Raw genomic sequence first — 25788 nt, forward strand, 5'->3', positions numbered from 1 at the left:
ATGTGGCACGAAAATCACTCTCAGTATGATTGGATTTATCCCATAGATAAAAAAACAGCAACAAGCATCCCTTAAAATCAGCTGCTCAGATTAATGCAAATTATCCAGATTTGGTGTTTTTTTTTTCTGTATCACATCAGGAGAGACTAATGAAAACAAACACATCATACACAGTACATTTTTTTTTTTTTTTGCATAATGACAACAGATTATACATAATAATCTGCACTTTACATGTTCTAGATACCTCTCTATCTACCTTACTTCCATTGCATTAATAACATCCTGCAACCAGTGGCCCCATCTATGACCCCTTTCTATTTATTCCAGCAGGACAATGCCTGTCCACATACTGCTGTCATCTCACTGCTTGCCTTAAACACAAAGATGCTTTATCATGGCCAGTCGCATTGCTAGATTTATACCTGACTGATGCAAAATCAGCAGGAACTGCATGTATACTCAGACTGCATGGGATAGCCAAGACATCTGGCATGTTGTGTTACACATCTGTTACACATGTTTTACACGCTGCTTTTGCATGTGCATCTCATTAAATACTGCCAAGTCAGTCTAAACATACAGCTCTGGAAAAAAAATCACACTTTCTAAATCAGTTTCTCTGATTTAGCTATTTATAGGTATATATTTGAGAAAATCCCAAATAATCCCAAATAAAAACATTGACATTTAGAGCATTTTTTGTTGCAAAAAATGAGAAATGGCTGAAATAACAACAAAAAAGAGATGGATAGCTTTCAGACCTTAAATAATGCAAAGAAAACAAGTTCATATTCATAAAGTTTTAAGAGTTCAGAAAGCAATATTTAATAAAATAATCCTGTTTTTTAATCACTGTCTTCATGCATCTTGGCATGTTCTCCTCCACCTGTCTTACACACTGCTTTTGGATAACTTTTTGCCTTTACTCCTGGTGCAAAAATTCAATCAGTTCAGCTTGGTTTGATGGCTTGTGATCATCCATCTTAATCTTGATTATATTCCAGAGGTTTTCAATTTGGTAAAATTAAAAAATGATAAAGAAACTCATCATTTTTATCTTCCCTTTATCTTCTAATTCTCCCATTTTTTCAGAGCTGTTTTTCCTCTGTTTGCCGTCTTCATCGAAAAACAAACAAACAAACAAACAGAAGAAAACACAGTACACATGTTTTCTCATTGTGTAATTACCAAATTAAGAAAAACAGCCCGTTTAAGGTCAAATATTCCAATTTGTTACCTTCACAACAATCCTTGTAATCATCAGTTTGATTAAATCTCCTCCTTTGAACTATAAATTATAAGCAGCTTAATTACAGAATAGGAATGGAAGTCACAGGAGAATGTGCTTTTTTTAAACACCAATTAATTACTGTCTAAGACTCTTCACCTCGTTCTGAAGATGCATTGGTTTTATGGGATTATGAATGCTCTGACAGAACAAATCCTTAACAGCGCGTTGACTGAGGGAAAGATAAACTCAAATAAAAAAAGGATAGCTATAGCTAGGTGCACATCTATCCCCTGTGATACATAATCAAATGCAAACACACACATATACTCACACACACACACACACACACACACACGTCTTACTCTGTGAAACATGAAGGTGTAACCACCGCTCTGCGTCAAAGCAGATTTATGGTGTAATTCATCACCACCGATCTATCGGGAGCTGTATAATCTGACTATGAAGCCAGTGGTGCCTCAGCGTTTTCTTAATGTTGTTGACATTTTGGCTGATGGAGAAGGTTATTTCCACACCCACAAAGCATAATAAGGTGACGTTTCCATTAAGGGAACGCAATGGAAAAGCAGTCAGGGCATCAGGGACTAAAGAAAGAATTGTCCTAGCATCTATAGGTTTCATATACTTCATCAAGGTCTGAAAATATTAACATACATTAGATCTTATTAAATATACCACAGTGACTCAACTGTTCACCAGCTGATCATAGATTTAGTGGGGGCAGAGGGGTTATGTCCATTAAATATAACACATCCTTATAACTTAACCTGAATTTAATTTTAATTTGTCTGAATTTAATGGTTTTAAAATATATATATTTTGCTCAAGAAACTCTCGACTGCATAGGGAAAACTTTTTACTAGATTTTGAAACATTTATGTAGGGCCAGCCAAAACGGGCACATGTCACCCCACTGCTCATTGAGCTCCATTGGCTACCAGTTGATACTCGCATTAAATTCAAAGCTCTTACAATCGCCTACAAGGTGATGACAGAACAGGCTCCTTCCTACCTGCACTGATCACTCCTGAAGGCTTACGCTACCTCCCGGCCGCTGCGCTCCTCCAATGAACGTCACCTCGCTTTACCAAACAAACATTCACACAAAGCAATCCAGACTGTTCTCATACAGAGTTCCCCAATGGTGGAACAAACTACCTTCCACTACCAGATCAGGAGAATCTCTCGCTATCTTTAAGAAACTCTTGAAGACAGAGCTCTTCAAAGAGCACTTACTCTCCTAACACCTCTAACTAACTACCTTCTACTACCAGATCAGGATAATCTCTCACTATCTTTAATAAACTCCTGAAGACAGAGCTCTTCAAAGAGCACTTACTCTCTTAACACCTCTAACACACGAACTACTTCTAACCTCACTTCCTTCTTCCCCTCCTCTACTCCTCTATCCCATTATTTCCCTTTGACCTTCTTTAGGGCTTATATAAAGATGTTTTTACCTTTAACTTCTATTACTTTTGTACTTCACTATTGTAAGCCGCTTTGGACAAAAGCGTCTGCCAAATGTAATGTAATGTAATGTAATGTAGGGATCTTATTGAATTAAGCAACAACAAGAATTTATGAGGTAAAGATGTTTCTTGATTGGATGTTTATCTAAACCTAACCCATAATTAACTGACACTGAGTCCCACCATTCCAGAGAACACAGTTCCACTGCTCCACAATTTAATTATATGTGTTAACAGTGGGTGCAACTTAAAGTAGCTTGAAAAAGAAACCATCTAAATATGTGTGTATTATAAAGATCCTTGAATGGCCAAGCTGTCCTGGCACTAGGTCTTTAGATCACCAGTAGAATCCCCAGTGATGCCACAGTCATCTTTGTTCCGAGAGACCATATGTGCCCACCTCTCTTCCATGTGCTGCTCTCTACTCAGTGCCATACAACACGGTATCCTGTCTGTTAAGCTTGGATTACACAACACAGTTTGCATGCCAATTTATTATAAGTCAGTGCTATTTGGCTCTAATCTGAAGAGTCTAAAGATTTTTTTCCGCAGTCAAATTCAACAGCTGGAGAGACAATTAAGTGGTAGCATTGAGGGGTAAAGGTTGATCACATGTTTGCCTTTTTTTGTTTTATACCCAAGCATAATGATTAGGCATAATTCTTGGCTTGGGAGGTATCTTCTATTTTATATACCGTCATACTGCCTCGAAACATTAATGCAGTATACAGTATTATTAGGGGTGTCCAGTGCTTACGTGGTTATCTAATTCTGGGTTATTTTAAAACCCAAAACAATGTTCAAATACTGAAATAAATAAGTAAAAGTTCAGTAAAACATAGAGCACTAAAATTAGGAAGAACTGTCTAACATGATATTATAGTTACATTCTCCTCACAACACACTCAAGTCATGTCCGACTAAAACTCAATTCATAAATGAATGAATTTTCATGAAGTTACACTTACATAGCATCTTTCTAGAAACCCAAGGATGCTTTACAATTTACACACAACCATTAACACTCAACACTCATCCACACACCGGTAAGAAGCGACAGCCAATAGTGCACAGTGTACTCTCAACCGGAAACGACCGTTCAACTGGAGGACTGAAAAAAAGTCCTAAAGTCCTAAAGATGAATTGCAGTCAAATAAATGAGATTTTTATCAAATAATCTTATAAACCGTTCCTTTAGAAGATTCTATTTGTCTCCTAGATTTTAATTTGACCTCTACTTTTCTTGTTAACCTGTTAATCCATTTAGTTTAACTACATCATATCAACTGTGGAAATTTTTTATCTTCTTAAAACCTTCTTCAGTCTGTCAAATTAGAGTTTTGGCATATTTTGTCATAGTTATGTCTTATTTGCTTAATATGTTCATATTCATAATTTCAGTAAATTCCACATTAATGTCTGCAGATGACGATTAAATAAAAATCATAGCTTTAAAGAGCTATGGTTTAATCAACAGAAAATGTTATTTTTCATTCGCTTTTTACAGCCCTTCAGACCAAGGACGCATACAAATACAGTCAGTACAGTTAATAATGTCTTTCATGTGTCTTTACTGTAGAAGACTGAGTCAGATCCACTTTTCAAATGTGCAAGAATGACAAGGACATTTAAAAGAAAAATAAACTGAGCAGTTTCTGAGAAAATGTAGGACTCTGCCAGCATGAGCTTTAGCCCTCCATTAAAAAGCTCAAATGCAGAATGTATGACATTCTGAGACTTACTAATTGAGTAAAATATTACACAAAAGAAGTTCTAGTTCTAGTTGATATAGCCATTTGAATATAAAGAATAATAAGATCTGAAACAGTTAGCAGCTGACAGATGCGCCATCGGTTTTCAATGAGCCTTCAAGTCTTTATTGCTGTGAATCAACACATAATTGAGAAGAGTCATAACGGAGATCACATAGAATTCAATTAGAGGCTGACTGCAAAGCGAGAGGCAAAAATCAATCCACAATTGATAAGAGTCACAAGTCCCTTTAGCACAATGGGGAAGGGTTTTTTTAGGCACAACTGAAAGCTAATCAGGGTTTGAAAATGGTTTTTTTTTTTTTTAGCATGCAGTCAATTCCAGCTATCTTGGGTTGAATTCAAGCACATTTGCATTTGTGTCGCGTGGCCTCCAAAAATGGCAAGTCTGATTCCATTTCATTGCGGTCCCGGCTATACCATCTCCTGGATATCAAAGCTAATGGCAAGGCTTCATCTGTGCCCTAAAAAACAGCCCAATTTATTCATATGATGGCAGCGGAAACAGTGCATGAATTCTGTGTGGCTGTGTATGTGTGCTAGAAGCCTGTCTCCCTCTCCGTATTTCTCTCTCTCTCCCTTTCTTTCTCTCTCTCTCTGAGGATGGGCACATATGGGCATGTCTGTCTGACATGCCTAGCCATCCCAGCAGGCTTTCCTTGGCAAGGCTTCGACCACAGAGGCAACAGGGGGCCGCATTAACTCCACTAGCCTAGCACAGTCAGGCTCCAGTGCTCTTTCTCTCCCCTCATTCATCCTTGGGGTAGAGATCTAGACATATCTAAAACCACTCTTGAGAAAATGCCTTAATTTGCTTTTGCATTTTATTTTTTTCTGGTTTAAGCACACAAAGCTAAAATTGCACTGATATCAACCTTGATTCAAAAAGGACAATAAAGTATGAAGGGCTGGACCCTTTGAACCAAAGGTTTATTTGTATTAAGCTATTATTCTTAATCCAGAAACTTAAATGAATGCATGAAAACAATTTGGTAACCATTCGGTTTAGCATATTATGGCAAATCCCACTGGGTTTTCTATTTTAGGGCCAATGAAACTTATGTTAATTATAAAAGCAGTGTAGCTTTGAGATTAAAGACACACTAAACCCTAAACTATATATTTTTCATTAATAGCTGAAATGTGTTCCTTATATTTTATAAATATTTCCTGGTAATTTCCGTCTCTGCAGGTACAACTGTGCTATAGGCATGGATGATGTGTTTGTGTACTTTGGTACGCAGACACATCACAATATGCAGCTCAATCAATCAATCTATAATACCGCCCTCCTTGGGACGTCCAACCATCTGCGTCTTACTATCACTATCAGAGGCTCACTGCTGCTGCTGCAGCTCAGCCAATCGGCTCTCTCTCCTGCCCTGCCTCTAAACCCATACATCACCCAGTTAGTGCCCCTCCCATTTTTTTTTTGCATTTTTTATCAAATTTGATTTGAGGGAGAAGTCAGCAAAAATCAGAAACTTAGAGACTTGAGAAATTTAAGTGTGGGTTAACATACAGGGTCTAACGGGATAATTTATCTGTGCTGCCCTTTACACATAACAAGACTAAAGGGAACTACTCCAAGTTGGTCAAAAACAGGGTGATCTAACATCAGCCTTCCACCAAGCAGGGCCTTTTTACTGCGTTAAAACCCTCCCCAAGGCCCTGAGGCATATGTGGAGCTGCTCCAGTGAGGTTTCATATGATTACAGTGACCAGATTACCCCTATCCCTGTCTTTATGTGCGTTTTACAGCAGTTCCGCTGAAAGCACTGCAAAGTACGTTTGCAGCATGTAATCTCACAGTAGCAGAGTCACCATCTTCTGCTGTATGACTCTTAAGCTAAATCTATCCCGCAGCTTAGCTGACACCCAAAGAACACATCTCAACTTGCTCCCAGCTAAGACATGGCTTTCAAAGAAGTGTGTGTATTAATACAGCACTCTGCAGAAGTTTCAGACACCTGTGGAAATGAGAAAATGCTTCTTACCTGAGAACTGACTGCTTATTTACGTAGTACAACTTTCATATTAGAATAAAAACACAGTCCAGTCAGAATATTATGACTACCTCCTTGTTTCTACACTCATTGTCCATTATATAAGCTCATCCCTGTTTCTCTGCATACTTTAATATTCTCCTTTCACCCTGTCCTTGTCCAATAGTCAGAACCCCATTATTTGGGTAAGGGATCATTCTCAGCACTGATAGCGGTGTGTTAGTGAGTGTTGAGTTGGTACAAGTGATTAGACACAGCAGTGCTGCTGGAGTTTTTAAACACCTCATTGTGACTTTTGCACTGAGAAAAGTCCACAAACCACAAATATTCAGTCAAAAGCGTCCTGATGTCGACATCCTGTGACTACTGAATCACAGGATGATCAACACAAACTGAGCAGCAACAGATTCAGAGCTTCTGTCTCTGACTTTACTTCTACATGGTGGAGCAGCTATAGGTAGGAGTGTCTAATAAAGTGGAGGACAATCAGTTTCTCTGATTTTGCTTTTTATAGGTATATGGTTTAGTAAAGTCCTCCGAAGAGGGGGGGTGGTGGTGGGCCAAAAAAAAAAACAATCACAGTTTTCATGCATCTTGGCATGCTCTCCTCCACCAGTCTTGCACACTGTTTTGGATAACTTTATGCCACTCCTGGTGCAAAAATCCAGGCAGTTCAGTTTGGTTTGATGGCTTGTGATCATCCATCTTCCTCTTGATTATATTCCAGAGGTTTTGAATTTGGTAAAAAAAGAAAGTCTGGCTTGAGGTACTTACCATCATAAGTTCCACTTTCCAGTAGTAGCCCACTCTCCTCCAGGATCCTGAAATCGTTCACACTGATGAAGTTATAGTCCACTCCTGGAACTTCTCCATCTCTCGGCAGCCTGGTAGTACCTGTAAATAAAACATCTTAAGTTTACCAACCACAGTCTTTTTCAGGTACTTTACAAAATATCACAGTGAAGCTAGTTTCCACATCAATACAACATATTCAAGAAAATCTGTTGTATTCATAAACTGAATGAACATTCTCTGTCCCTTTTTAAAAATAATTGGCTGAATAGAAATGAAATTCCTCTATGTACACTGTATATCGATGCATATAATGCTCTAAGTTGCAGTTTTAGATCGCGAACGCAGGTAGTTTGGTACTTTAAAATCAAAACACATTCTGCTGAAAGGCTGAAAAGGCAATTTTTATCAACACTTATTTGTTCTGCAGTTTCCACGAAGAGATGTGAGACACAGAGAGTGAACTTGGCTTAAAGAAGGCTCTGAAATGTGCTTAATTATGTGCTAAATTCATAAGAAAAAGGAAGCATTACAGCATTGTCAGAAAACATCTTGTGAGTCTGAAGTGCTAGTCATGCATAGTCTTATCTCCCAGAACTCTATGCAGGAGGAGGGCTATGAAGCATATAAATGAGCTGCGTGTAAAAAAAAAATCAGCTTTTAGAAAAGTGCTTCTAAAAACGGTTATATCTGAGTGATACGACATTAATAGTCACTCTAGTGGTGCCACAGGTAAAGTATTAGTTATAATACCCAAAAATTACACTGCTCAACACTGTTAACACATTTTCACAGTTTGATCCATCTAACCATCTGTAGTTCTAGACTGAAGCTGCTGCTGCTGCTGGCACACTGCATGTTGTTGTGACACTGTGTGAGTGTGTTTCGATTGAAACCCCACTACTGAAAGGGAAACCATGACTGCAGCCCTCTGGTTGGAGAACACAGCTTTTAAATTGCCACTGAAGCTCTCTTGATAAAACAAAGCTCATTTCCAGCCACAGCCAGGCTGAGAGTCCTGCTGTGCTTGTGGGAGACCTTTGGATAAATGTATGAGGAGAAAACTAATAAAAGCAACAGTAAAGTTCCCCTCGAGAGCCTGCACTGTAACAAGAATCCGTGAGCTGTGTGAACAAGGGCCCACGGACCCCACAGTAAGAGGCTACAATCACAGAGAACTGGACCCATTACCTGTATATATGATATTTATATAATTTACAGTTATTGGTTAGAACATGCGGCTACTGTTGCTCTGCTGCATTGCTGTGGAGATGAAAAGTGTGAACTACTGTATGTAGTTTCACCCTAGAGAAATTATTCCTGTGCTCAGGTTACTGTGAGCCATTCAATTAGACTATGAGTGTAATGTTGTGTGTAGGGCTGCATTTTATTCGATTACTCAGCGATTATTTCTGAATTGTCCTCCATCTCTTAAACGATAGAAACAGCTGAACATGAAAATTAAAAGATATTTAAACGTCTAGATGTTGTTAAAACATGGAAACTACTGATATTTAGTGAGTAAATATGTAATCTGATGATCATTTTTTCGATTATTCGATTAGCCAGCGATTATTTCTGCCATGTCCTCCATCTCTAAAAACAATAAAAACAGTTGAACATGTGAATTAAAAGACATTTAAACGTCTAGATGTTGTTAAAAACATGGAAGGTACTGATATTTAGTGATTAAATATGTAATTTGTTGTGTTTCGGCACTTTTGGAGACACAGACTAAGTTGAGTGTAACCTGTGTGAGTGAATCATTTACCCATCTTGAGATGCACTAGTATATATTTAATTTTATTTTATTTTTAGACATATCTACCAGAAGCAGATAAGATCTTCATAATAATATGTATTTTACTTTAATATAGCATTCATTTTATGATATTATGTTGAAGCATTGACTTCTGTTGAAATGTGTTGGTAAACTTGTCTGCATTTATCTTGTCTGCATTTAAGTTACTTTATTTCAGTAATTTAGTTTAACATTGAAAATATATGATATATATATATATATATATATATATATATATATATATATAATATAGATCTATTACACAGAGTGATCTATATTAAGCATTTATTTATTTTTATTGTTGATGATTGTGGCTTACAGCAAATAAAAGCCAAAACATTAGTATCTCTAAAAATTAGAATATTATACAAGGCCAGTTGGTACTTTTAGCAGTGTGGGCAGTGTGCCAAGTCCTGCTGAAAAAAATTAAATCTGCATCTCCATAGAATTTGTCAGCAGAGGAAAGCATAAAGTGCTGTAAGATTTTTTAGGAAAACACTGCACTGAATTTAGACTTGATAATAAAACACAGTCGATCAACACCAGCAGATGACATGTCTCTCCAAACCATCACTGATCATCAGTAAATTTTACATTTCATTTGTAAATCAAGGGAGCAGAATCTGGAGGAAGAGTGGAGAGACACACAGACCAAGCTGCTTGAGGTCTAGCGTGAAGTTTCCACAATCAGTGATGGTTTGGAGAGACATGTCATCTGCTGGTGTTGATCCACTGTGTTATACAATGTTGCATCATCTAGCAGAACACAACTATATTGGGGGTTTATGAAGCTGTGGAGCAGGGAAGCAGCTTTTCTCTCAAGTGATGGAGCTCCATCTAAGACTTTTGGGATTTGTTGGAGTGGTGCTTGTGAACCAGAACTACTCATCACTGTATTGTCATCTGACCCTGCTGAAGCTTTGGTTGCTGAAAGCAATTAAATTTTCACATCAATGTTGTAAAATCTAGCAGAAAGTAGGGACGGGCAATAAAATAATATTGCGATATTTCATGATATTTCTGTGATAACGATCCTCTTGGCGGTATGACGAAAAACAGAATGAAAAAAAAAAAAACAAGAATACACTACTGCAAAAAAATGAAAATAAAAATGTATTAATGTCTAGATTTAATATGGCATACCCCTAACTGATAAAAAAAAAAATACATGAATTTTATAAGATTTCTAACAGAAGTCAATGATCCAGAATGTCATGATACTAATAAGGATCTCCAAATATCTCCATATATCCAGGACTGAAGTACAATTAGTAACACTGGACAGATATAATCTGTCTCTAGTTGATATATAATAGGAAATGAGAACAGTGTGAATTATTATTTTGATAAAAACATAAAAAAAAAATAGTTCCAATATGTGATAATTAGGGATGGGTGGAACGATATTTTAGGCTATAATATTGTTCACGATATTTAAAAATATTGCCAATATTATTGCGTACGATACGATATGGGACACCCCTAGCAGAAAGCAACCTAATTTGGGCTCTACTGAGCTGTAAAGCAGGGAAGCAGCTTTTCTCTGAAGTAATGGAGCTCCATTTAAGAATTTTGGCAGGAATTGGAGTGGTGTTTGTGATCCATAGCTAATTAGCAATCAAATCCTCACAGCTATGTTGACCTGTGCTTTTTTCCACACAAGCACAGGTTATTACTGTGTCTTAGGAACACACAGGCTTGATCAGTAGGGTTCAAAGTAAGTTTGTGAGAGAACGTGAGCACATACTGTATCTGCCTTTCTCTACAGGACCCACTCCGGAGTGGAGTTGGTTGTTTGGCTGCATCCAAGGGTGGCATTTCTTTCGGATAAAAGGCCAAAAATAAGAGCTGACATTTCTCAGCTCAGCTCGTGTGGGTGCTAGAAAATGCCACCAGGCTCCGCTGTCATTTGAGGTACATTTATATTAGATTCTCAATATTGAAATGCCAGAGTCAAGAGTGTGCAGAAATTAGGCTTCAGTTTAAGCAGAGTAAATTATATTAAAAGCAGAGCACGGCCAAATTGCACTGCTTGTATCCTTAAAGTGCCATTGTGGTACAGTAGAGTACAGTACATTTACAGCATGATCAAGAGGTTAAATTGCTGGGTTTGATATTGCAAGTCTGGTGTAATTTTGCCGCCTCATTACCAGGCCTGCCAAGATAACAGTATGCAGTATATATATATTTCTCATTAAAAGACAATTTTAGGTCACTTATATAATAATAAGGTAATTACATAATAATGCAGTTACACCCTTTAAAGAGCAATAAACATTTTATCATTAGGAAAATTCAGACATTGGAAATGGAATATAAAAACACTGTTTTGCCATACTTTCAGGCCTCCCTCCTGTGTCCACTGGTTCCAATGACCACACTATCCATAATCCACATCTCTGTTCAGCCCTTCTCATGTGATTTTCAACAACTCAAAAATAGTTATGACATTCATCATCACCTGAGTATTAGATCTGTTTCACCTGTTTGCAATCTACCTGTTTATATAAATACTAACACATTAATGAACACAATTAATGTGGAAACTTTAGTTAATCCTCCCATAATTTACTTTTTTTACAGTGCCTAGTGATGAATTAACAGTTTTCTTTAGGTAAATTGTATTAAATGTATGGGTAAATATGGGTTAAATCTCTTTTTGTGTGTTTTTTCAGCCTGTTACTGATCTCATCCATTTGTTTTCCATTTATCCTCATTGAGTTTACCCTCTTTGGTTTTGTCTCTTAACTTATGTCTTAACCAGCTCTAGCTCTTTTACCTCTATAAACATTTTAACTTGTGATTAGTCATGATTAATCACACAAAGAAACATAATCAATGGACAACACTAATAAACACCTCTTCAATTTTGTATGTTTCCTTGCAAAGTATTGCCAACTTTTTTAAAGTCGCATACTGGGCATTCTTTTTTGTGTTGTCAAGCCTGTTACTGTTCTCATCTATTTTTTTCTATTTATTTTTATCTATTTATCCTTCTTAAGTTTACCCTCTTTGGTTTTGTCATTCGGATTTAACACATTTTTTGCTCCTATTTATGATGTATGTCTTCCTCATGACTCATGCCTGTCTTGTTAGCCCTCGTTTAGATATGCTTGTTTATTGTTACAAACAAAAACTCGTGCTGAGCTAAATAAACACAATGGGCAATATTGAGGTCAGCAAAAATGATTTGGGTCACGTCCATATATTGTATGTGATAAAGCAATAAGGTTGGCTTTCTCATTACTGCCCCCTACTTCTAATTACGCTTACTAGAGCAGGGAGGAGCGAGGATGAGGAGGAGGAGGGGAAAGAAAAAGAAACAGGAGGAGTAAAGTTGGGTGGGGGGATTTGAGTACCTCCCCAGGCTGTTTTTTCTCTCCCTCCATCAGAGTAGCTTTTAAGAGCTTTTATCAAGTTCTCCACCGGAGGCGCTGTCTTCATTTCCTCTAAGCCTTTTCTTATTTTACTTTCTAGGTGATTGTTCTTCTCCACACATTTCTGCCTGTAACTCTCTCTCTCTCTCTCTCTCTCTCTCTCTCTTTTGCTCTCTTTATCTTTATCTTTATAGTGCCCTTGTTCTTCTGAACTGGACTGTAGACAACTAGATTGGGTACAGAAACAGACATATAAGACAACAACAAAGGCTGAGAGAATGGAAGAGGGGGAGGGAAAATGACAGCGCGAGAGAGAGAGATGAGAGTGAGTGTGGGGGTGAGAGAGAGAAAGCTAGAGAGAGAGAGAGATTGAGAAAGATGTCAAGCTGTAACTAGGCCATGTACAGAGTGACCTAAGGACAGCAGTAGCACACGCTATGCTTAAATTGCTGGCATGCTCTGAAGTTTTATTTGATTTGATTTGGGCTGCCTCAGTGCGGCTCATTTTGCACACAGATCAAAGAGTAACACTGTGCTTTATCCTCATCGGGCAAGCAGTCATTAATTCACTCCTCAGTCTCTCTCGCACCACGCCGTTCAGAAATAACACTGCCGCAATCAAGCATTCCGCCACCAGAATACTTAATGCACGGGACGCTTCAAATCTGATGTCTTTGGACAAGCATCTTCTTGATGATAAAAGAAAGAGATAATCTGTAAGTTAAGACAGAAAAAGAGTCAGTGGAAATATGCACTGACTAAAGCTGTGTCTTGGTAAGACCTTGACGATACAATATGTATCAGGAGTTATGATTATATATATATATATATATATATATATATATATATATATATATATATATATATATATATAAATATATATATATATATATATATATATATATATATATATATATATATATATATATATATATATTGTGAAGGCAATATATATTTTATGGAAAATATAATACGAAAAAAAAACACACTGTTATATACTGATATATACTTATATCCTTTATAAATATTTAAGCCTGTCAAGACAATTACATTATCAACATTTTATGCAATATATAAACATGACCTAAATAAATGTCACTGACCTCAATATCAATGTCAATTTTTATTTTTTCCTTATTGAGAAGAGTCCAAAAGCTCTGTTTATTCATTATTTTTTTTACTTTATTTATTTATTTATTTATTTATTTATTTATTTTCTTTCAAGTGCAGTAGTACAAAACGTGTGCTTACAAGATAATATAGGTATAATACAGGTATAATGTCTTACTCAACAGTCCAGGGATTCATCTAAAATTAAAAAAGAAAAAAAAAAAGAAAGACAGTATGTGTATCAAAGGCTCTGTTTAAAAACAATGTTTTAATTTCATTTATGTTTAATCCTTAAATGTAAGATTCATGGATTCAAAAGAAAAATTGTAATACAAATATAATAATAATAATAATAATAATAATAATAATAATAATAATAATAATAATAATAATAATAATAATAATAATAATAATCATCATCATCAATGGAAATTGAAAAAGAATTCCATTTCTAATGTTTGAATATTTTTAATAATTAATTAATTTATTACTTGCTCTCTAAAAGGTGTATTTGCATGTTTTGTCTTTTATATTAGAGAGTGACACTATGAAAGTGGTTTAAAATGGCTTTACATAATATAGACAACAATAGAATTTATCACACTTATTTTGGGGGCAACATATCTTCCAAACCAACATTGTTCTTGTGAGGTTTACTTTTTACCCAATCAGAACACTGTAATGTAAAGACACAATAAGTGCATCTTTACATCGAAGCTGTGTTTTTGAAATTGATAGAATAATGCAACATAAAATTAGTGGCTATAGCTCTGGTCTGGCGGAATAAGAAATGCTCAAGGCCACTGCTGGAAACAACTAAAGAAGGATCTTTAAACATGTTTCATGTATGTTGCATCATTTGTGCACATCCGTTGATTTGCCCTTGATATATGGACAAAAGTATTGGGACACCTAATGACAGTCCATTCTAAAACTATATGCATTAATATGGAGTCGGTTTCCACTCTGCAGATATAACAGCAGGTTTGGATTATTTTAAGACAACATCACTTTAGTTTGGTCAAAAAGATGGTACCTGAAGTAACTGAACAAACTAAATAACACACTGAACCATAGGCTTGTTTTTGAAAATATAAATTATATAGTCAATGCTCTGAAAATAACATATAACTTACATAGTATTATAGTGAGGAATTGAAGTATGGGCAAACATAAATGCCTTTATGGTTTATAGAGCTTCAATTTATTTATTAGTTTCATCATCAGACTTGCAAAATGATGTTATTGTAACATCAGCAGATTTCTTTTTAAATTTGGTATGATTAATAATATGGATACTTTGTTTAAAAGAGTTTGCCAGATAAAAAAAATGCATTTTTCTTTTCCTAAATAATAAATAATTTCTAGTTTCCTAATTAATTAATTATAACAAACAAACAAATTAAGCATTATAACATTAAAAGAGACAGAGAGAGAGAGTATCTTTAAAGAAATATCTACTATTATACATTATTTTGACGATGCAGTGGCATCCCATTTGGATGGGAGAAGGTAGAATTGATGGGGGGGAGGCATCGGGCTAATTAGGCAAGTAGCTTCGCCTGGCAGGAGCTGCTCTAACACTTTTATATTCTATTTTGCAGTAGCCAAAGACTAGAGGAGACTAGAGGATAATTTTTAATGTGATGAGGTGCAAACCGCAGTAAACTGGCTGGAGACAGATGGCCAGACTAGGCCAAGAAAGCCCCAGTTTACAGTTATCTGGTTCTTTTTTGTGTGTGGTGTTAAGTTAATAAAAGTTGCCTAATTATTGTTACAAAATCTGTTTTTATTATTATTATTATTATTATTATTATTTTATTTTTTTGTTGTTGTTAGTAGTAGTAGTAGTAGTAGTAGTATTGTCTGTTACCTCTCTATACCTGCACTGAAAAACTTTCTCACTGCTGTCATCAATTTTTTCTTCTCCATTTGGGCCATATTATCTGCTGTGAAGTGATGCATCAACATGAAAAAGTTGAATACAAAGGTTGAATACCGATTTTCTCACTCCACATTTTCACCACTGCATGAATTTAAAAGCCTGAATTTTATTTACATACTTACTAACTAACAAAGTACAATACAGTCTTTTTACTACATATAGTTTACAGTTGGTGGCCCATGAAATTACAAACACTGCAGAGGCTTTTAATATAAAAGAAGGGCTGGTCTCTGTTGTGCTGGAGTGGTGATGACAGAAGGATGTGAGCTTAGTCTTTACATGGTCTTCTGGATATAGGAAATCTGTTGATAGGTGTAGCTATAGCTATTGTAACTCTGGTGTCTTTTCACTGTTTTGTTTTATTTAACCTTTAATTTAACCAGGCAAGCCATTAAAACATGTTCTTTTTTTATATAATTTTATTTCAAATTTTTCCCCATTTTCTACCCAATTTACACGGCCAATTACACAACCCTATCACTAGTGATGCCCCAACACACCAGGAGGGTGAAGACTAGCACATGCTTCCTCTGATACATGTGAAGCCAGTCACCGCTTCTTTTCAAGCTGCTGCTGATGCAGCGTTGCCGAGCAGCCAGCGCGCTCGGAGGAGCTCAGCCCTGTACTGTGGACATCACCCTAGGAGTGATGTGGGGAAAGCTTGATGGCAAAGCTACATGAGCGGGGGGTTCGAACCTGTGACCTCCCACTCATAGTGGCAGCGCTTTAGAGTGCTGGATCACTCGGCTCCCTCCTTATTTACATAACAACCATTTTTTAAGGTTCCACCACTGCTAAAGGAAATCCTAACATTATAAATTAATAACTGATTTTAGTCACTAAGTTATTCAGTCTTTTTACTTGAAACATGCTTTGTTTTGCCAGCTTTTTCAGCTAAATATTTTTGGTTGCTTTTGGTGGGTGCATCCCTATTACTGTGTGAATATAGCCTATAAAGAGTCCTTGTGTGAACACAGCCTTTATATAAGTTTAAATGTATGCAATAAACTGGGTATGTATCCTTATTTATTACGATTTTTTTTTTTAACAATAGAGGATTGTTTGATTTTTTTTTTTTTTTTTTTGCTACAGAAATGAATAAAAGATTCCTGGCACTCCATCAGTCTCTATTAAGACTAGCATCTGAGGACAACAACATTAAAATTTTCCTCACATCACAGGTTCATTACGATACAAGACAAGACACAAGTTATCTGGGTTTTTTTGGCAGGGATTTTGGCATTACCTATAAATCTGGGGGATTTTAAAAGTGGCTGATATTCTCTGCCAACCATTACATCAGTCTGGCTACGACGCATCCACGTTCAGCCCAGGATAACGTCTGAAAACGCTTCAATGCTTTACTTGAAGCAGCTCTGCTCAGAATTTCTCCTTCTAAGCCTAGACAGACTGCAACCTTCTTATTCAGCGATTCATAGTGGAAGGAAGAGCGAGCTGAATAATACAGCAGGTCTGCGGAACGGCAGTGTTTTAGCCCAGGGAGACGTGCTAGCGCTCTCTCCGCTGCCAGCCACCCAGAGAGGCCAGACTCGGCTGTGGCAGCCACTTCCACTTTGACAGCCAAATGAGAGAAAGACTTTGGAGATAAAGCACAGACTGGCAGATAGACAGGAAGGATAAGTGTGTGAAAGGCTTGGTGTGTGTGTGTGTCAGTTTTACATGGTATGGTGCGCAGGTAGAGGTTGTCTCGGATGACTTGCTGCAGTTTGTGGTCCAGTGATCCTTTCTGGAACTGCAGACTGAGGTAATGCCTCAAATCTGTGTTCAGCACTTTGCCTGCAGAAGAAGGAGAGAGAGAGAGAGAGAGAGAGAGAGAAAGAGAGAGAGAAGATGGTAAGAAGAATAGATTAGCCTTCTCCCTTAGATTCATTTTTTTCCCCAGTATTCAACAGTCATCTATCTATCCAGCAGTGGTGTGCAGTAACGCCCTTCAAACTCTTCAGAGAAGGGGTGACAAAAGGTGCATGTGAATCATTACATAATATTTAATCAGTAAATATATATATTATGATTATTTTAAATTGAAGGATATATTTCATAAATTAACTAAAATAAAAAACAGCAACTAGTTCAAAGCATTAGTCTGCGTTTTTCAGTTGCTATAGGACGCATATCTGACTGACAGCGGTACCAACCAATCAAAACTGCTTTTTAAAATGGCCTTTGCCCACTTGTGTCTGCATGCCCCTTTTATTGATTTTTTGAAGGGTGTAGTAATGAGTCTATTAGCAAATTCATAGGACAATCTAACCAATCAGATTCATGATTTTCACTACGGGGGCGGGGCCAGGGCTGTCTAACCTATTCTCTGCATTCTGATGAAGGTGCTATGCATTGGTCACCGGTAAAACAGTGCTCATACTGGCTTAGTTTGATAGTTAGCTACAGGGGCATTGCCTGGCCTGGGCTTCCGGGGCTTTAGCCCCGAATAAATTTCCAGTAGCCCCGAATTGTTTTGCCCAGCTCAGCTGTACTGAGCAGACAGGTCACTGACCGCTGTGAATGGAAAATCCCTTAAAGCTAATCACAGATCTAGTTCAAGGATAAAGTTCCGCCTTTCAGGAGAAACAGCCAATCAGCTTACTGGTTTTGCGGAGCGCGGTGGGCTAGTAGGGAAGCCCCAGCCCCCCCGCTGGTGAGGATTTTTCTAAAAGAAAGGTAATGGAGCTAACCATGTAAACTGGGATAATATGTTTCTGATAGCTGGTTAAAAAGACTTGTCTCTGAATCAAAACACACAAATGAAACCCACTGTGTGCTTAATAAATTACAGCCTGTTACAGTCAGTTATCTTAACTTTAGAATTAACTAGCTTAGATAGATAGTCAGGGTTTGAGAAAAAATGATTTAGTACTATACTTAAGTTTCTTAACCCTGGTCTCTGCCTTAAAATTGTATGTTTTCCACTGGATCCAATTAATCAGCTAATAAACTACACATTATAGTCTTAAACATCATATATCGATATATAGATACTTATTCTAATATATATCTTTACATACCCAGGCAATGCCCCTGGTTAGCTAACTATCATGGAATTGCGAATGCAAATGAGACAGATCTTGTATCATATGTAATTAAAAAGCCTTTTTCAACGATGCCCTTCAATGTGAATCTTATTCACAATAAAAGACCACCAGACTGTTGAGTTTTTGTGTGTCCTTAATGTTTTGGCAGCCCTGGTGTACTGTAGTCATACAAACGAGTGATCTTTGTTGAACGGCTGTACTTGTAGGGAAATTAAGCACTGATTATTGTAAATGGTACTTTTGTCTTTTTCTAGCTGTGTTTGTGGGCTGTTAATGTGTATTAAGTTCATATATATAAAAGTCAAGTCAGAGAATTACCTCTTCTAACCTCTTCTCCTTCTTCCCCTCCTCTACTCCTCTATCCCATTATTCCCTTTGACCTCCTTTAGGCCCTATCTAAAGATGTTTTTTACCTTTAACTTCTATTACTTTTGTACTTCACTATTGTAAGTCGCTTTGGACAAAAGCGTCTGCCAAATGTAATGTAATGTAATGCCATTGATATCTATGCGCCTCTAAAGATCCACATAAGCCCACAGTGAACTCCCCCCTGTCCTGTGTTAGCTCAATAAAAGGTAACCGGATTGAGTGTTGCAGGATGCACTGAAAGGTTTTCAATTCCATCCACTAATTATTGCAGTACTACTCTAACAGCTTGCACAACATATTGTGTGCACTAATTATGACTTGGCTTTGCAGACATGCGACTATTAGCAGAAAACACAAAGGTAAAGTGTTTTATTCAGAAACATATGTGATCCTCTGCTCATAAGCTGGAGCAGCTTCCCACACATTCTTCACTGCTGTCCACACATCTCCTGTGGTCGTTATAGTTTACTTCTTCACACATTTCCCAACACAATCCCACAGCCTCTCAGCGCTGTTCCAATCCAGTGACTGTGTTGATCACAGCATCAGAAAGAGTAGCGGTTTCAAGCTGTGGGCCACAGCTAGGGGATGCAGTATGGCTAGAGGATGTTGTTTTTTTACTTTTACAAAGCAAACTGAAGAATACTGAAGAATACAATAATCCTCCAGAGGCCTGCATTGAGCCAGCAGCTACATAGAACCATAGTAAATTATATGCATAACCAGAGGTGGAAAGTAACTAATTACATTTACTCACATTACAGTAACTGAGTAGATTTTATGAGTAATTTGTAATTTTTAAAGTAGTTTTTAAAATAGGTAATTTTACTTTTACTCAAGTACATTTTGACACAAGTAATTTACTTTGCTACATTGGAAAACTCCCCCCAAAAAAACAAATTGTCTGAATAAAAAAATAAAATAGTTTTCCCATCAAAATGTGCTTCTTTCCGGCACTGCTCATGCACTGACCAACATATTTTTGGTATGTTTTCATGTTTTTCATAATAATTCCATACGTTTTTATTGGGAACATTAAACAATCTGCTTGGATGTTAAATAAACATGTAAATAGCAGTTAAAGCATAGCAATGGCAAGTTAAAAAATAATAATGAACTGTAAAACTATAAAGATACGGTTTATAGTCACATATATGACCATAAGCTTTTAACTTTTTAACTTCTAAACAGTAAAGAAAAAAATGGATCATAGAAACCTATATAACACTATTACACTTGTTCTTGAAAATGTTTTATGGGGTGGTCTGAACAAATACTGCCTGAAATGTCCAAATTGTTTAATTTAATAATTATTTAATTTATGATTTGTTGTACTTGTTGTACATGGATTATAATCCATGTCAATGAACTACAAATTACCACCATATAATGAAGCCTTTGGACTGAGAAATTCACAGCAAATAGCCTCCAACATCTCTACAGAGGAGCAGGAAGAAAACAGCTATTCCAAGTGGAAATTGACATTTTATTGAATGAAGTGCATTCATGTCAGCACCTTTTATTTTCATTCTATAGATTCTATAGTTGCTCGCTGTAGGGGGATTTAGCGAGGCATTAGATGGATTATGCTGTCTAAACTCCTGGGGTGATGTGGCTCATTGAGGGCTGAGAAATTCCTGGTTCTAGCAGGAAAACTCTAGAGACAAAGTGCAGCAAGAAGATTTATTACAATAAGCACGTATGACAATTATAAATAGCGTAAATATAGTCTTTGGCTAAAGCCCCGTCGAAAGCCCAGGTCTGCAGCGTCTGCATCCTGCAGATCCTGCCGTATAGGTACGGCGGGGGCGGAGCCAATCCCCTGGGCAACCGGCGGGACCGAACTGGAGGCGGTGGGGAAGGAGGAGGGCGAAACGACAGTCGGCGTCTGCAAGCAGGGGAGAACAGGTATGAGGGAGGTCTTATAAGGACAGGTGGGAGTTGGTGATTGGCTGAGAAAAGTGGCGTGATTTCGAGTTTCCCGCTAGAACCTGCGCGGAGCTTCCAGTTCTAGCAGGAAAACTCTAGAGACAAAGTGCAGCAAGAAGATTTATTACAATAAGCACGTATGACAATTATAAATAGCGTAAATATAGTCTTTGGCTAAAGCCCCGTCGAAAGCCCAGGTCTGCAGCGTCTGCATCCTGCAGATCCTGCCGTATAGGTACGGCGGGGGCGGAGCCAATCCCCAAAATATGAAAAAACATATTTACCCACGGGAGGATCCTTTACCTGGTTCAGGAAGTCTGAAAGGTAAAAACAGTTAAACACAGGCTTAAAAAGGTGTTTACTATTTAAATCTCTCATTCGCTGGGTACATATATGCTGTATTTATTTGCGCTTATTTTACAATAGCATAGGTTTATTAGGTTCGTTGTAAACGAAGTACTTGTAGAACTTGAGCTTGTTTAAATGCGTATGATAAGCATAAATTGTGTGTGATGGCATACGGACTACCAATACATTAATCCTTGCGGGGCACAACTTCTGCAAACAGAGTCCGGATGAGTATAGAAGCGGGCGTGGCCCGTAGCGCAGCAACGCGGACTACGAGTCCAATGGGTATAAAATGCGGGCACGGCCCGATGCGCAGCAAAACGCGGACTACGAGTCCAAGGATATAAGAGCGGGCACGGCCCGCTGCGCAGCAAACGCGGACTACGAGTCCAAGGGGTATAGAGCGGGTACGCCCCGCAGCGCAGCAAAACGCGGACTACGAGTCCAATGTATGAGAGCGGGCACTGCCCGCTGCGCAGCAAAAACTCAGACTATGAGTCTAATTAGCATATGAGCGGGCACGGCCCGAATTGATATGTAGGTAGATAAGGAGTAGGAAGTATAATTTGAGCGAGCGCAGGCTGCCGTGACATTATGAGCAGCAATAATATGACGTTTGTATAAAATATTAACGACCGCCTCCAGTTATTTGCAGTAAAATAGAAGTATAAATAGATATAAATACGTACCTAGATAGCTTTACTCAGAGACATCTGGGCATCCCGAACAAGATGTTTGTCTGGTCTTATGTATGATTCGTATGATGCTGAAGTCCATCGTCCGAGGGCCTTAATTGATGATATTGGTAGACCAATAAAGTGAAGGTGAAAGGGAGCATTTTTTAAGAACGCGAGACAGGTGCTCTCTAAACCAGTGCTTAGTCATCGGAAGACCATTGGGAAGTATGAAAAGAGGTGCAGCAGAAGTATGAGGGTGAGATGTGAGATAGCGTACCATAGAGTCGAAAGGGCAAAGTGAACCATTTAGTTTTGTGATAGTTATAGTGACGCCTTTCCTCATGGGGTCTGATTTGGAATGTTTGAGAAAAATGTTGTAGTGCGTGGGTGAAAAGCTAATGTCCGAGTATGCTAAATCATGTTTATGATCAAAAGACTGAGTGTTACAAGAGAATTCCCCAGGACGCATGAAACCATAAAAAGCCATGAGAAACACAGCCTCCAGGAGATTATTTATGTAATTTGAGAACATTCCCACGCGAAGAGCAGAAATTAGCTTTTGCAAAATATCTGGAGTTATTGGCAAACGTTTGTCGGGAGTGCGTTTATGTGTTTTAGTCAAGCCTTTAAGAAGCAGACGTATGGCTGAATTAGAAAACAGACTGGAAAAGCTCGGATCATAGCATCTAGCATTAAATTGAACGCCGGCGAGCATTCTGCGGATCGTAGGTATTGTTACGTTTCGTGTCTGAAAATTATGTACTATAAATGCACAAACGGTAGATATGAGTACGGGGTAGATGGGAATGTTTAAAGACAGACAAAAAAGAGTGAATAAAGACCACGTAGATTTATAAGCTTTCAGAGTAGCTGGTGATAAGCCGATAGACATATAATAATTTATTCAGTCTAAAATTATCCGCTGAAGAGGAGGGCAAGGTGTTGGATCCTGTTGTGCTGCCGGGCATAGGCGTCGGAATTCCTGAAATCGAAATCGAGACAATGCATCAGCTATGGCGTTATGGTGGCCCGGTATGTGTTCAGCTCTGATTATAAAATTATGCATGACGGATTGCCAGATTAGACGTCTCAGAAACGACATGATAGATAGGCATGAAGATCTTCCTTTATTGATAATGGAAACCACTGCTTCGTTATCGCAAAATATGGTGATGCGCTTTCTGGACCAAGACTCACCCCATAAAACGCTAGCTACGACCACGGGATACATTTCGTACAAGGCCGATGAGGCAGATCCGAGGGCGATGTCAGAAAAATTAGAAGGCCATTTTTATGCAAACCATTGCCCTCGGAAATAACCCCCAAAACCAACGGAGGGAGCGGCGTCAGTGAAGAAACTCAAGGAATCGGAGGACTGGAACGCATCGTCATAAAAAAAAGACACGCCGTTCCAGCGGCCGAGGAGACGGGACCAGAACCGCAGATCAGATCTGCAGCCCTCGTCCAGGGCCACGATATCACGGAGGCCAGATACAGAGTGTGCGCAATGCAGAAGACGGGAAATAAAGGAACGGCCTTGGGGCACGACGCGCATAGCGAAATTAAGGTGACCGAGGAGGGAAAGAAGATCTCGCTTAGAGACGACAGCCAGCGAATTAAAAGAAGCCAACAGCGAACGGATCCTAGACAATTTAACCTCAGGGAGAGACGCCTGCATGCAGACCGAATCCAAAAATATGCCCAAAAATTCCAATTGCGTGGACGGGCCGACGCACTTAGCAGCAGAGAGAGGCACGCCTATACCATGAAAAACGCGAGTCAGCACATCCAAAGCAGAGCGGCGGGGGGACGGGAAATCAACAAGCAGGAAATCATCCAGCAAATGCAGAACGAAAGGCAAAGCACAGACATTCAGCAGGATCCAACACAGAGCCTCAGACAGGGCGTCAAATATACGCGGACTACTCCGGCAGCCGAAAGCAAGCCTGACGGCAAAATAGAATTTAGAAGCCCACTTCACGCCGAAAAGGGGCCAGTCAGACGGATGAATCGGGATAATTTTGAAAGCGTCCGTCACATCAGCTTTGGACAGCAACGCACCGCGGCCAGCGATCTTGATTAAACGGATAGCATCGTCTACCGAAGCGTAAAACAGAGAAAAGGGTTGCAGAGGAATGCAGTCGTTAACGCTAGAAACTACAGCAGAATGCGGAGAGGACATATCGAAAATTAGACGTTTCTTACCAGAATATTTGCGCGTGGCGACGCCAAGGGAGTTGACTCGAAAAGGAAAAAACGGAGGGGACTTAAACGGACCCACTAGATACCCTTTAGCAACCTCCCGAGCCAGGAGGGCAGAAACAACATCAGGCTCAGACATAGCAGAAGAAAGGTTCCGCGAAACAACAGAGGAGGACAGGGAGGAGACAACACCAACCCGAAACCCCTGAGACAGCCCAGTGAGCAAATAATCGACAAAAACAGAATCAGGGTGACTAGAAAGAAGAGAGGCTAAAGCGGGCACATCAATAGGAGTTGACGGATGGCCACTCAAAATTTCTTTGAGCGGGGGGCAGGTTCTCTGCTCGCGGGACGAACCCGGCGAGGGCACACCGATTTCGGGTGCGATGCTTTGCAGAAGCTACAGACATGCAGAAATTTACAGTGAGGAAAAGTACACACTGACTCGTTGAAATTATTACATAACACAGCACCATTAAATGCAATGAGAGGGCGACCGCGAGAATCGCGGGGACAGCTTACGGGTGCAGCAGCCCCGACAGGAACTGCAGAAGCAACGGGGCCAGCCGCCGCCTTAGGGCAAAACACGGCCACGTGACCGTGGGAACCACACACGGAGCAAGCTATCGAACGCTGACCGCCAAAGTGGCGAACGAGCAGTTCAGTATCCAGAATGGACCAATTCAGGCGAGTATTGTAGAGGGAAACGAAGGAAGCAGCCTTAGACGAAAACGACTTATGATACTCATAATAAAGCGCGCCACCATAGCGCTGGTCGAAATCAGCCATCATAGACAAATACAAGTCCAGTTCCTCGCGGCGATCAGGAAACGCCCCGCACAGCACGTCCCGGAAAACGCCGAAAGCAACAGCAAATTCACCAAAGGAGAGGCTACGCTGCACGCGGGGGTCAGATGCTTTCAGAAAAACAGAGACATCCCCACAGTCCACCATCTGACGATCAACGGCAGGCGAGGGAAGCAGAAGAGAGGCCAAATTAATGTCTTTTCCAGCAACAATATCAGAACGCATGCGAGGAGAAATGGCGGCCGCGGCAGGAGAGACAAAAGGCCTACCCATTGCCAGCGCGGGCACAGCCGAGGCCAAGGTGAAAGAGGGCAGGGCGACAGCAACGGAGGGCCCCGGCACGGGCTCGTCAACAGCAGGAGCAGCAGCAGTAGGAGCGGCGTCAGGAGCGGTAGAAGCAGCAGGAAAGGCAGCAGCAGGCGGGAACGCAGCATTCGAGGCAGAGGCGAGGAGGGGGCGTGGCTCCGAAGAGAGTCCAGGTCCGGAGGCGGATCCCAGGCGCCTTTCCACAGCTGCCAGCCGGGAGTCAATCCCCCTAACAGAGTCCGCGAGAGACCGAAGCACCTGGACCAGCTGAGAGTCCGGCGAAGCTGCATCAGCGGAGACCAGAGGAGGAGAAGGGAGAGGCGAAGTGGAGAGCGGCGGATCAGCAGCACGGCAGGACTTCTTGGCCGCCCGAGGAGAAGAGGACTTCGCCTTCCGCTTACCGCCAGGTTTTGCAGCCTGGGTCTCCGCAGGAACCGGGACAGCAAGAGCAGCGGAAGGACAGCCCAAAGTGAGCTCCGCCAGCAGAAGAAGATCCTCCCTGGATATATCGACTGCGACAGGAATGCCCGAAGCCTCCAAAGACTCCATGATCCGATCCGAAGGCACTGCAGA

General features: G+C 39.5%; 1 protein-coding gene across 2 annotated transcripts in view; it reads right to left on the bottom strand.

Annotated features, from left to right (window-relative positions):
- The window catches only part of LOC103030582 (membrane-associated guanylate kinase, WW and PDZ domain-containing protein 3), a 217321-nt gene that overhangs the window by 61894 nt on the left and 129639 nt on the right, over window positions 1-25788 (bottom strand). For both annotated transcript variants that reach the window (XM_049479184.1, XM_049479185.1), the window contains exons 2-3: window positions 17208-17324; window positions 7277-7396 (exon numbers count right to left, since the gene is read on the bottom strand). In XM_049479184.1, the coding sequence (XP_049335141.1) occupies window positions 7277-7396; window positions 17208-17324 (237 nt within the window). The remainder of the gene's footprint in view (window positions 1-7276; window positions 7397-17207; window positions 17325-25788) is intronic.

Source organism: Astyanax mexicanus, chromosome 5, assembly GCF_023375975.1.
Source record: "Astyanax mexicanus isolate ESR-SI-001 chromosome 5, AstMex3_surface, whole genome shotgun sequence".
In the NCBI taxonomy this organism is placed as follows: domain Eukaryota; kingdom Metazoa; phylum Chordata; class Actinopteri; order Characiformes; family Acestrorhamphidae; genus Astyanax; species Astyanax mexicanus.